This window comes from Nansenia antarctica, assembly GCF_963989245.1.
Source record: "Nansenia antarctica genome assembly, chromosome: 19".
NCBI classification, from domain to species: Eukaryota; Metazoa; Chordata; class Actinopteri; order Argentiniformes; family Microstomatidae; genus Nansenia; species Nansenia antarctica.
Genome location: NC_137692.1, coordinates 17707782 through 17720281, shown reverse-complemented (window position 1 = coordinate 17720281; position 12500 = coordinate 17707782). Strand labels below are relative to the sequence as shown.

At 46.3% G+C, this 12500-nt stretch overlaps 1 protein-coding gene across 1 annotated transcript in view; it reads left to right on the top strand.

Annotated features, from left to right (window-relative positions):
- The window catches only part of LOC308173952 (EGF-containing fibulin-like extracellular matrix protein 1), a gene marked incomplete at both ends in the record, with an annotated part of 38088 nt that overhangs the window by 22636 nt on the left and 2952 nt on the right, over nucleotides 1-12500 (top strand). Inside the window, 3 exons of the mRNA XM_080549005.1 lie at nucleotides 5047-5169; nucleotides 7184-7303; nucleotides 11104-11223. Coding sequence (XP_080405131.1) covers nucleotides 5047-5169; nucleotides 7184-7303; nucleotides 11104-11223 — 363 coding nt within the window. The remainder of the gene's footprint in view (nucleotides 1-5046; nucleotides 5170-7183; nucleotides 7304-11103; nucleotides 11224-12500) is intronic.

Below are 12500 nucleotides of genomic sequence, written 5' to 3'. Positions count from 1 at the left end.
GTAAATAGCAGGTTAGCATTGTAAAGAGGGGGACATTTGACCCCCGAGGCGGCTCTTATAGTAGGTAAAAAAGGCACGGATGTTGTAGTGTTAAGAAATGTCCTCACCAGCAGCAGAGACTGTAGGGGAAGCGCCCAGCTGTATCCTTCGCCTCTTGCGGTTCATGTCTTGGCTGGTGCTTCCGCATTTCCTTTTGACACTCAGCCGAGGTCCTGCAGTACAGTCCATGAAGGAGTCAGGACCGTGTCCATGGCTGGAGGCAGGCAGGAAGGCTAGAGGGTGAAATACAAATACAATTTATTTAAATAAACTATTATATATATGTGGACCTTTAACACTAGAACAGCCATAGGTAGGGTCATTTGACCCTGTGAGTAATATAAATGTAATATCTTTGCACTCGATCAAATTTCATGACCCTCCTTTCATGACTTTTCCTAGATATGTGCGTTCTACCACCCAGTATCCTTACATTTTCTAAATCACATCAGGATAAGCTAGTATAAAGATATTTTGCAGTTTTTCTGTGAAGGAGGCAGGCTAATTTAAAAGATGGCCAACTAGTGGTCGTTGTGTGTAAATAGCAGGTTAGCATTGTAAAGAGGGGGACATTTGACCCCCGAGGCGGCTCTTATAGTAGGTAAAAAAGGCACGGATGTTGTAGTGTTAAGAAATGTCCTCACCAGCAGCAGAGACTGTAGGGGAAGCGCCCAGCTGAGGTCCTGCAGTCCAGTCCATGAAGGAGTCAGGACCGTGTCCATGGCTGGAGGCAGGCAGGAAGGCTAGAGGGTGAAATACAAATACAATTTATTTAAATAAACTATTATATATATGTGGACCTTTAACACTAGAACAGCCATAGGTAGGGTCATTTGACCCTGTGAGTAATATAAATGTAATATCTTAGCACTCGATCAAATTTCATGACCCTCCTTTCATGACTTTTCCTAGATATGTGCGTTCTACCACCCAGTATCCTTACATTTTCTAAATCACACCAGGATAAGATAGTATAAAGATATTTTGCAGTTTTTCTGTGAAGGAGGCAAGCTAATTTAAAAGATGGCCAGCTAGTGGTCATTGTGTGTAAATAGCAGGTTAGCATTGTAAAGAGGGGGACATTTGACCCCCGAGGCGGCTCTTATAGTAGGTAAAAAAGGCACGGATGTTGTAGTGTTAAGAAATGTCCTCACCAGCAGCAGAGACTGTAGGGGAAGCGCCCAGCTGAGGTCCTGCAGTCCAGTCCATGAAGGAGTCAGGACCGTGTCCATGGCTGGAGGCAGGCAGGAAGGCTAGAGTGTGAAATACAAATACAATTAATTTAAATAAACTGTATCAGTCAATGTTGATGATCTTCATGTGGCAAGTTATACAGTAGAGTAAAACAATGTGTCAGATACACTGGACTTAATGTGGAAGTGCTTACATCCAGTGTACAGTGCAGAGTCACTAGACACAACATATCATATGCATTCATGAGTCTAAATAATACAAATTCCATTATATTTATATAGTTTTAGCACCTTTAAGAAATGTACTCACCAGCAGCAGAGACTGTGGGGACAGCTGGCTGGAACTGGAAGGCTGGAGTGTGAAATACAAATAAAATGAATTTATATAAACTGAATTAATCAGTAAATGCTGAAGAGCTTTATGTGGCAAGGCATACAGTATATATATATATATATATATATATATATATATATATATATATATATATAGTGGACCTTTAAGAAACTCACCAGCAGCACGGAGTATAGGTCTGGTCTGGGTCTGGTTCTGGTTCTGGTTCTGAGCTCCTCCTTCCTTGGAGAAAGATCTCGCCAGAACGTCGTATGTGTTTGGATCCAGAGGAAAAGGAGCACAAGGTTTGAAATAGCTCAGGTACTTGAGCATGTCCATCTCACTGGATTTCGTTGTCTGGTACTTGTAAATGGTCAATGGTCAATGGTCAATGGTAAATGCAACGTTGTCTTGTCTTGTTCGATGTCTGGTACTACACTGTTTGTGGCTTATAAAGCTACTGCATAAATACATATACACAACTATGACATCACAATCAAGTTCTGTCATCGTCCTCGGTAACCAGAACCAGAGCAGTGGGTCAGAGCCCTGGTCAGATTGCTATTGTGACATCATCAGATGCACATGTCACTAGGCTAGGCTATGGAATCTGTAGCAGTCCTGTACTACATTACCCTACATGCTTTGCAATATCATATCTGGGTTGTCTGAGTGAAGTTTTATGAAGCAGTGTTCACTATGTGGCCAGGTTGCAAAGAATTAGTTTTCGAAGTTTGTTTTTTTTAACAGGTAAACAGCAACATGTAATTTTCATTCAAAGCTCAATGGCAAGATAAATGCAAAAATGAAACAGCATGCATTAAAAACAAATCAGTGTGCTGCTCTGATCCTCACCAATGACTGTCTTTTATAATAAAATTAGAAAAGTTAGTGCAAACTTGCAAAAGTGCAAAACAGTTGCATTAATTTCTTAGGCAACATTTCCCTGGGTCCATTCAACTGGAGAAAAAAAAAATCCCTTCAAAGAAATATCAAGTCCAAGTCCTTTCTGCTCACTTTCTGCTCACTTTCTGAGGCTGAGCCCGATACTTGGTGTCTCATCTTGAGTACAAGTTCATGTGCGTACATTTTTTTTTAAAGGATTTTTTTTTTCTGTAATAAACGTGCTTAATAATTATATGTATTTTGTGTTGTGTTGAACTGGGTATATTTGCAACAGTGTTGCGGAAAATGAAGATTTCTGCCGAATGCTGCTAACACTGGAACCACGTTATGAAACACCAGTATCAGGTGTCAGAAAGGCGCTTGACGACACACAGCGCCTTTCTGTAAAGTTAAAAGGCAGCTGCGCTTTTCTCTCGCTTTTTAAAAAGCGGCAGTTTTTTCCCTTTTCCCATAGGGTTGTATGTAAAAAGGCGCTGAAGGCCACGCTTTTTTCTTAAAAAATAAGTCAAGTGTGAACACCCCCTAATAAAGTATTTCACGTTGCGTTCAGCCAATCACTCAACCCGTTAGTTTGTTGTTTGCCGACGGCGCTGGGAATGTCAGTGGGAAGGTGCGCATCAGAGTACAGTACTGGCGGCAGTGTGAGGGGAATGATTCTCCACAAGATATGTAAACATCACCGAACTGCAGCTCTGGCAGCGACTTCGCTGTTTTTAGTGATTGAAATACTGCGGCGGGTGCTCTATATGGATCGCAAGTGTCCAAAATGTGTAGTTTGTTCACATATCTTAGTTTTTCTTCTTTTGAGAGGTGATCTAAATAATCGTTGCTTGAAACAGGTGGGAAAATGTGGGAGTGTCTGTCGATACCTCTGTTGGCCACCATGTAGCTTGCTACATCCATATTGTAGGCTAGTCTGCGCTATTTCTGCAACGTTTTTTACGTTTCTGTGCGTACTATGAAATCGAATCCTGCCGGCGCCACTGAGTTCATTAATGTTTGGGGTCAGGCTCTGAGCTGAGGAAATCCTCAGGATTGAGTTCAGGTGTTCATCAGTAAGATGCACATGCCCAAGATGCTATGTGATGTTTTGTTTAGTTTCATCAACGAAAACAGTAGTTCACACGTATGTGCTGCCAAACATAGACAGCGTCTGAGCAACTTGGGTGCGCAGCTCAGGCATTGTGTCGGGGATGAAACGAGCAAACTCAGCAGCGCCCACGGACTGATATTTTGCCTTCAGTGTGTCATTACACTGGAGCTCAATCAGCTCCATTTGGAGATTTGCTGGTGCACTTTCCACGTCAACTGCAAATGGATTGCTGAGCAGTTGAAGCCTGCTTTTTTGGCCTTCAAAGGAAAATCTCCGCCTGAATTCGGCAGCAAGTATGCCGAGTTTGTCAGCAAACTGTGTACTCGGGAACACTCGGGAATTGACGGCGATGTTTCGGCCTCCACTGTGACTGTGCTGCTGCTGCTCATGACTAGTACTGAAGTGAAGAGAAGACGCGGGATCGCGCTCGCTTGCGGGCACTTGGTACGCGCCAATGCATCTTGGGACTTGCTGCGGGCACATAATACTGCGGGCCGGTTTTAATAGTAATTAAATATCATCCCGCGGGCGAGAGAGAACTCATTCACGGGCCTGATCTGGCCCGCAGGCCTTGACTTTGACACATGTGCTCTAGAGAGTCTGGAGTCTGTCGTAACGAAAATCTTTATGTCTGTGGGGTGCTGAAATGGGAAAATCGGCGCACACCACACACAATACGATCAAGGCTGTTCAATCCAAGATTTTGTATCTTCATGTGTGGGGTCTGTCTCAGATAAGATTTAGAAAATCCACATTTAGAAAAACACACATAAGGATTTTCTGTGATTTCAGCGATTTTTGGATGGCTGAAAACAACAGAAAACGCCCGATTATCAGATGGATCTTAACATTTTCCTATAACAAAATCCTGTGGTGTGAGGTGTGTTAAGAGTCAATTCACTTCAATTGTGCAATCAACTCTCCCGACAACCTGCAGAAAATCCTTATGTGTGTACCCCGCATTAGGTAGACCAGCTATTTGAAGGCCTCTAACAACAGACTTATGAACATGGCCCAGGCTGCCAAATATGAAAACTAAAAGTTGACATCTGTAGCCCAGTTGTGATATGGCCTGCTCCAGCTGTTGTTATTTTCACACTCTCACACACTCTCACACACACACTCACACACACTCACACACACACACACACACACACACACACACACACACACACACACACGCACACACACACACACACAGACTCACCCTTCACACTGCTGTCTCATTAGCAGAGATACAGATCTTCTGCATAACTCTGCACCACACCCTCCGACTGCTGGATACACACTCTGATTACCTGCCTGGGAGGTGTGTGTGTGTGTGTGTGTGTGTGTGTGTGTGTGTGTGTGTGTGTGTGTGTGTGTTAGACGTAGATGAGTGTCCTACGGGCAGACACATAGACGAGTGTGTATTTATTGTGTGTGTGTGTGTGTGTGTGTGTGTGTGTGTGTGTGTGCGTGTGTGTGTGTGTGTGTGTGTGCAGACATAGATGAGTGTGCTACAGGCAGACACGGCTGCGGCGCAGAGCAGACCTGCTACAACACCCGAGGCTCCTACAGCTGTCAGTGCCAGCCAGGATACCAGAGGAGCGCAGACCAGTGTGTGGGTGAGTGTGTGTGTGTGTGTGAGTGTGTGTGTGGGTGAGTGTGTGTGTGGGTGAGTGTGTGTGTGAGTGTGTGTGTGGGTGAGTCTGTGTGTGTGTGTGTGTGTGTGTGAGTGTGTGTGTGTGTGTGTGTGTGTGTGTGTGTGTGAGAGTGAGAGTGAGAGTGTGAGTGTGAGTGTGAGTGTGAGTGTGAGTGTGAGTGTGTGTGTGTGTGTGTGTGTGTGTGTGAGAGAGAGAGTGTGAGTGTGAGTGTGTGACTACCACCATTACATTAACTTTTTATTTATTTATTTATTTTACCATTTCGCAGTTAGAGATGACAGGGACAGTCTCTCTGGAGTAACTGAGGGTTAGACAGTCTCCCTGGAGTAACTTAGGGTTAGACAGTCTCCCTGGAGTAACTGAGGGTTAGACAGTCTCCCTGGAGTTACTGAGGGTTAGACAGTCTCCCTGGAGTTACTGAGGGTTAGACAGTCTCCCTGGAGTAACTGAGGGTTAGACAGTCTCCCTGGAGTAACTGAGGGTTAGACAGTCTCCCTGGAGTAACTGAGGGTTAGACAGTCTCCCTGGAGTAACTGAGGGTTAGACAGTCTCCCTGGAGTAACTGAGGGTTAGACAGTCTCCCTGGAGTAACTGAGGGTTAGACAGTCTCCCTGGAGTAACTGAGGGTTAGACAGTCTCCCTGGAGTAACTGAGGGTTAGACAGTCTCCCTGGAGTAACTGAGGGTTAGACAGTCTCCCTGGAGTAACTGAGGGTTAGACAGTCTCCCTGGAGTAACTGAGGGTTAGACAGTCTCCCTGGAGTAACTGAGGGTTAGACAGTCTCCCTGGAGTAACTGAGGGTTAGACAGTCTCCCTGGAGTAACTGGGGGTTAGACAGTCTCCCTGGAGTAACTGAGGGTTAGACAGTCTCCCTGGAGTAACTGAGGGTTAGACAGTCTCCCTGGAGTAACTGAGGGTTAGACAGTCTCCCTGGAGTAACTGAGGGTTAGACAGTCTCCCTGGAGTAACTGAGGGTTAGACAGTCTCTCTGGAGTAACTGAGGGTTAGACAGTCTTTCTGGTGAAAAAGGGAGGTCATTTTTAGATCATGAAGAGGCAGATTGTAAGCTTTCAAACGATGTGTCATACATTGAAATCTGAGAAAGGCTGAAGACGATTATGTGTATTTGAAAGTTGGTATGCCTCAAATCAACGGAGAGAAAATGGCTTTCAAAGTTTTCACACTTTTCACAGGCAGTAATAGCTGGTTAACTCCACCCCCAACCACTCCCCTAGAGAAAGAGAGAAAAACAGAGGAAACAGAATTATAGGAAAATATTTATAAAAGGAAACAATAAGGATACAATTGAGTAGCTGAGGTACCATATTAACATGTAGTTGAGGTACCATATTAACATGTAGCTGAGGTGGTTGGGAGTCACACACTTGTGACTGGTAGCCCTGTCTGAGACATCCTGCTTGAGGTTGTCCACTCAGTCTAATGGTAGTCACTTGTGGTAAGGGTTACCGTTAGGGTTAGGGTGAGACCCAGGTTCGATCCCCGCCCGTTCCTGTCTGGTGAAGCCCTGTTTGACTAATTTCCACCTAAAAACCAGACCCAAAATAACCTGGTCATCACATCAGAAACATGACGACCAGATGAGAAAGCATCGATAGGTAGACGTTCTGATAGGTAACACACCTTGACGTTGTGTGTGGATATGCTCAGCCCGTAGTTCTGAATAACACACGACACATGACAAGGAGATAAAGTCATCAATAATCACATGAATAATCAAAATAAAACTAGAATGTGTGAACAATTATGAGCCCATCGGACTTAAGAGGTTATGACCTTATTATGTAATGAGGTGTGTGTGTGTGTGTTTGTGTGTGTGTGTGTGTGTGTGTGTGCGTGTGGGTGTGTGCTCGCGTGGTGCATGTGTGTGTGCATGCATTTGTGTGCGTTTGCGTGCGTGTTTGTGTGTGCGTGCGTGCTTGTGTGTGCGTGTGCGTGTGTGTGTGTGTCTCCACAGATAAGGATGAGTGTGTCCTGTCTCACTACTGCATGCACAGGTGTGTGAACACGGACGGCTCCTACTATTGTGAATGTAACACAGGACACCAGCTGGCCAGCAACAACCACAGCTGTGTGGGTAGGTGTGTGTGTGTCTGTGTGTGTGTCTGTGTGTGTGTGTGTCTGTGTGTCTGTGTCTGTGTCTGTGTCTGTGTCTGTGTCTGTGTATGTGTATGTGTCTGTGTGTGTGTGTGTGTGTATGTGTCACAACATTCCTAGCAGCGTATATCAGGGTTGACATCTACATTTGTAACAGAGTGTGAAGAGGAAGGTTTGTGTGTGTGTGTGTGTGTGTGTGTGTGTGTTTCAGGCACTGGAGTTCAAGGAAACTGGTTAACCTCCTCGTCCTCCTCGTCCTCTTCCCTCCCCCTCCTCCTCCCCTCTCCTCCTCATCCTCCCTCTCATCCCTCTCCTCCTCCTCCTCTTCCCCTCCCTCTCCTCCTTCTCCTCCTCCTCCTCCTCCTTCCTCTCCTCCTCCCCCTCCTCCTCCTCCTCTCTCTCCTCCTCCTCATCCTCCTCCCTCTGTTCCTCCTCCTCCTCCTCTTCCCCCTCACTCTCATCATCCTCCTCCCTCTCCTCCTCCTCCCCCTCCTGCCTCTCCTCCTCCTCCACCTCCTCCCTCTCCTCCTCCTCCCCCTCCCTCTCATCCTCCCTCTCCTCCTCCTCCACCTCCTCCCTCTCCTCCTCCCCCTCCCTCTCCTCCTCCTCCCTCTCATCATCCTCCTCCCTCTCCTCCTCCTCCCTCCCCTCCTCCTCCCCCTCCCTCTCCTCCTCCTCCTCCTCCTCCTCCCCCTCCCTCTCCTCCTCCTCCTCCTACTTCTCCTCCTCTCTCTCCTCCTCCTCCTCCTCCTCCTACTCCTCCTCATCCTCTCTCTCCTCCTCCCTCTGTTCCTCCTCCTCCTCCTCTTCCCCCTCGCTCTAATCATCCTCCTCCCTCTCCTCCTCCTCCACCTCCTCCCTCTCCTCCTCCTCCACCTCCTCCCTCTCCTCCTCCACCTCCTCCCTTTCCTCCTCCTCCCTCTCCTCCTCCTCCACCTCCTCCCTCTCCTCCTCCACCTCCTCCCTCTCCTCCTCCTCCCTCTCATCATCCTCCTCCCTCCCCTCCTCCTCCCCCTCCCTCTCCTCCTCCTCCTCCTCCTCCCCCTCCCTCTCCTCCTCCTCCTCCTCCCCCTCCCTCTCCTCCTACTCCTCCTCCTCCCTCTCCTCCTCCACCTCCTCCTCCTCCACCTCCTCCTCCTCCCTCTCCTCCTCCACCTCCTCCTCTCTCTCCTCCTCCCCCTTCCTCTCCTCCTCCTCCTCCTCCCTCTCCTTCTCCTCCTCCTCCTCCCTCTCCCTCTCCTCCTCCTCCCCCTCCCTCCTCCCTCTCCTCCACCTCCTCCTCTCTCTCCTCCTTCCCTTCCTCTTCTTCTCCTCCTCCTCCTCCCTCTCCCTCTCCTCCTCCTCCCCCTCCCTCCTCCTCCTCCACCTCCTCCTCCCTCTCCTCCTCCTCCTCCTCCTGAGTCTTTCTCGTGTTTGCTTGTTTGTTTTCCTGTGGAGTGTTGGCTGACTTCCTGTCGGCCGTGTCCGAGCAGGATCTTACGGGTGCTCTGTTCCTGTCGCCACACCGGGGCTGAATGGGGAGGAAGGGAGAGGCTTGAGTAGAGCAGAGAGGTGTTACACAGGGGGCCAGGGGTCAGAGGTCAGGCTGGACGGAGCTGCCATTGTCCCGAACTCGTTCTCATTGTCCCGCGCTTATCAGACCATCTACCCCGCAGGTGCAGCCGAGGACTCTGGGAGTTCATTAACGTACTGACAACAATGTTTTGAATACATTTTGAACTGTTTAGCCAGACGCTTCTTCTTTTTTTTCGCGATTTGACATTCCAGGGATTCCAGCCTCCCTGGAGTCACTTAGGGCTGAGGGCCTTAACACTAGGAGAGCCACGCCATGTTCACCTGCTGTAAGAGCCGCCTCAGGGGTCAAATGACCATAGTCTTTACGATGGGAAGCTGCTACTGACACAAAGACCACTAGATGGCGCCTCTTGTAAATTAGCCTGACTCCTACACAGAAAAACTGCAAAATAGCTTTATCCTACTAGCTTATCCTGATGTGATTTAGAAAATATAAGGATGTCTAGGTCATATGTAGGACAAGTCATGAAAGGAGGGTCCTGAAATTTGTGACAACATTTTTCAAATGAAAAGCTTGTAAGCTTTCAAATGAAATGAATGTAATACATTGAAATATGAAACAAGTTGAAGAAGTCATGGATATTTGAATGTTGATACCCTCCAAATCGCTGAGCTGAGATATCCAGCCTCAAAGAATTCAGAGACGTTTTTCACAGAGGTAATGAGTGGGAACAATAGCTGGTTAAGTCCACCCCAACCACTCCCTCAAGACAACCACTCCCTCATTACACTACCTGTCATTATCTACCTGTCATCTGTCAGTGGGGTTGTCAGCTAACCCTCAGGAAACAAACAGGGCTGACATGTTTAAATATGCTAAATAATAATAATATGAATAATATGAGTAATATTAAATAATAATGATAATAATAATTCAAGATTCATGATTTTTTATTGCCATGTGTGCCAACAGTTTATTACATCCCATTACAAGTACAAGAGAGTAAAATTCATGGCAATGGAAAACATTTGGCAAGATACAATTGAGCAATACAATAATAGAATGGTAAGAAATAATAATGTTGTGTCTGTGTGTATGCATTTATCATTATAGTCCATAAAGCATCTAGTGGGACTTCGGTGTAGTTCCTTCCCATCAAAGCTGTAATAAAAAAAGAAGACAGTACATTTAAAAGTATTGCCCACTGCCCAACAAGGACAATTTCAGGTCAGAGGTGTGGACACTTCTCTAGTGTAGGTTTTCCATAGACTCAGTGTACTGTACTTGTACTGTAAGAAGTAGGCTAGTGAAATCATTTCAATCCACAGTATTATTCTACAGAAAATCTACAAATCAATGAATTTATCATTATTTTTGATTCCACACAACATTACTGTTCATTACAAAAGCAGTTACCTTTTCTATTGTAATATGTAATCTATTACGGTACATCTCTAACAAAGCTAGCGCTAGCTACCTTACTCACAAAACAACAAATAACTGTTTGGCTAAGTAAATAACACAAAATCCTAGTAAACAACACATGTAACTCACTAAAACTTAAAAAGCCACACACACATAGCTACGTAAATACAGCTGGGGTGGGTTTGGCTGCAAACACTGCCACACTAATACCCCCCACCCGACTTTGCTAACTAAATGTAGGTATTTAGTGAATGTAAAACTATTGGTTATGATATCAAGTGGGTTCTTCATCGCTTCAATTGTCGTCCTATGTCAAAACCCACCCCCCAATTTTTTTTCACAAGACTTATTTGGCTCGATTGCAAGGTTTCTTAATTCCCTACATGAGGACCTTTGAATGAAAAGGTGTCACATTTAATGGAGTGCAAAGGTATACCTTTTTTTTCTTTTACTCACTTGGTCAAATGACCCCACCCATGGCCCTTCTAGTGTTAATCAAGGGCACACTAGTGGTGGTGTTCCCCAGGTGGGATTTGAACTCATGACCTTCTGATCACCAGTCTAACTCACTATCCACTACCACCCCAGCAGGATTACACGTCATGTGTCTCAGACTCACGTCTCCCATATATATTCACTCAGGTTTGATTTGCGCAAGAACCAGAATCCACGTCCCATTGTGGGTAATGTAGTGACCTTCCCCAGATAGACAGAGGGATTGTGGGTAATGTAGTCACCTTCTCCAGACAGACAGAAGGATTGTGGGTAGTGTAGTCACCAGACAGACAGACAGAGGGATTGTGGGTAATGTAGTCACCTTCTTGTGGTTCCTGTTTCAGATGTTGACGAGTGTGATGTCAGCAGCCCGTGTGAACACCAGTGCTTTAACCTGATTGGCTCCTTCCTGTGCCAGTGTCAGCAGGGGTATGAGCTGGCAGCAGACTCTGTCACCTGTCAAGGTAAGCATGCACACACACACACACACACACACACACACACGCTTACCTTACATTTACATTTACATTGTCGTCATTGAGCCAAAACCTTTAGACACCTTTATCCAAAGCGACTTACAACAAATTTAACAAATTACAACAAAGATTCAAGTAAGTGAATCGTCTATCCATAAGTTATCACAAGAAGAGTAATCTTTGCTCGCACAGGGACGATTGGCAGTCACAATACTAGAAGAAGGAAGAACTAAGTCTGGAGGTTAAAGAGCAGAGTGAATGGGCTGGTGTAAGAGGGCCCATTCACTCTGCCGCCTCATAAGTGAGCACAAGGGTCTTGAACCTGATGCGAGCTACTATCTACAGCCAACAATGGTTGTGAAAGAGAGGGGTGACATGGAAGAATTTGGGGAGGTTGAACACCAGACAGCCGGCAGCATTCTGGATGAGCTGTAGAGGTCTGATGGCGGAGGTGGGGAGCCCGGCCAGGAGTGTGTTGCAGTCATCAAGGCGGGAGATCACAAATGTCTGGACCTAGAGTTGTGTTGCTTCTTTGGTGAGGAATGGTCATATCCTTCTGATGTTGTAGAGGAAGAATCTACAGGAGCGTGCTGTCACTGTGATGTTCGCTGCACACAAGTGGTTGTCAAGGATCACCCCAAGGTTCTTGGCTGTCTGGGAGGAGGTCACCGTAGAGTTCTCTACTGTGATGGAGAAGTCTAGGAGAGGGCTGGCTTTCCCAGGGAGGAAGAGTAGCTCAGTCTTGTTAAGGTTGAGCTTGTGGTGGTGGGCCAAAGCTTACCTAACCTCAAACTTCTCTTATTAAATTCAATAACGTTCTCAGAGTTGGTTAACTCTTGAGGTTCCTCGGGTCTCCAGCGAATTGGGTGAGTCCTCTTTTAGTGGTGGTGTCTGGGGTGGAGTCACCTCACTGCTGGAACAACCTGCAGAGAGCCTGTCACATGGTGTCTCTACTAGAACAACCTGCAGAGAACCTGTCACATGGTGTCTCTGGGGAGGCTAGGGTAGTTTGAAGGTTTGACCGAGGACCTCCTTGTTGTTGAGAAACGTGTTTGTTTTTCTTGATTGTGTTTTATAATGTTATAACTTTGTATGTCTTGTAAACTGTGTCTATGCAGGGCGTGTGTGTGTGTGTGTGTGTGTGTATGCAGGGCTTCCTTGTACGGTTAAATAAATAGTTTGTCTGCCTCGGCCAACCAGCCTGTTTGGATTGCTGAGGTCACCAGTGTTTGGTTTTTTTTCAATCTTTTTAATGATGTTCCAAA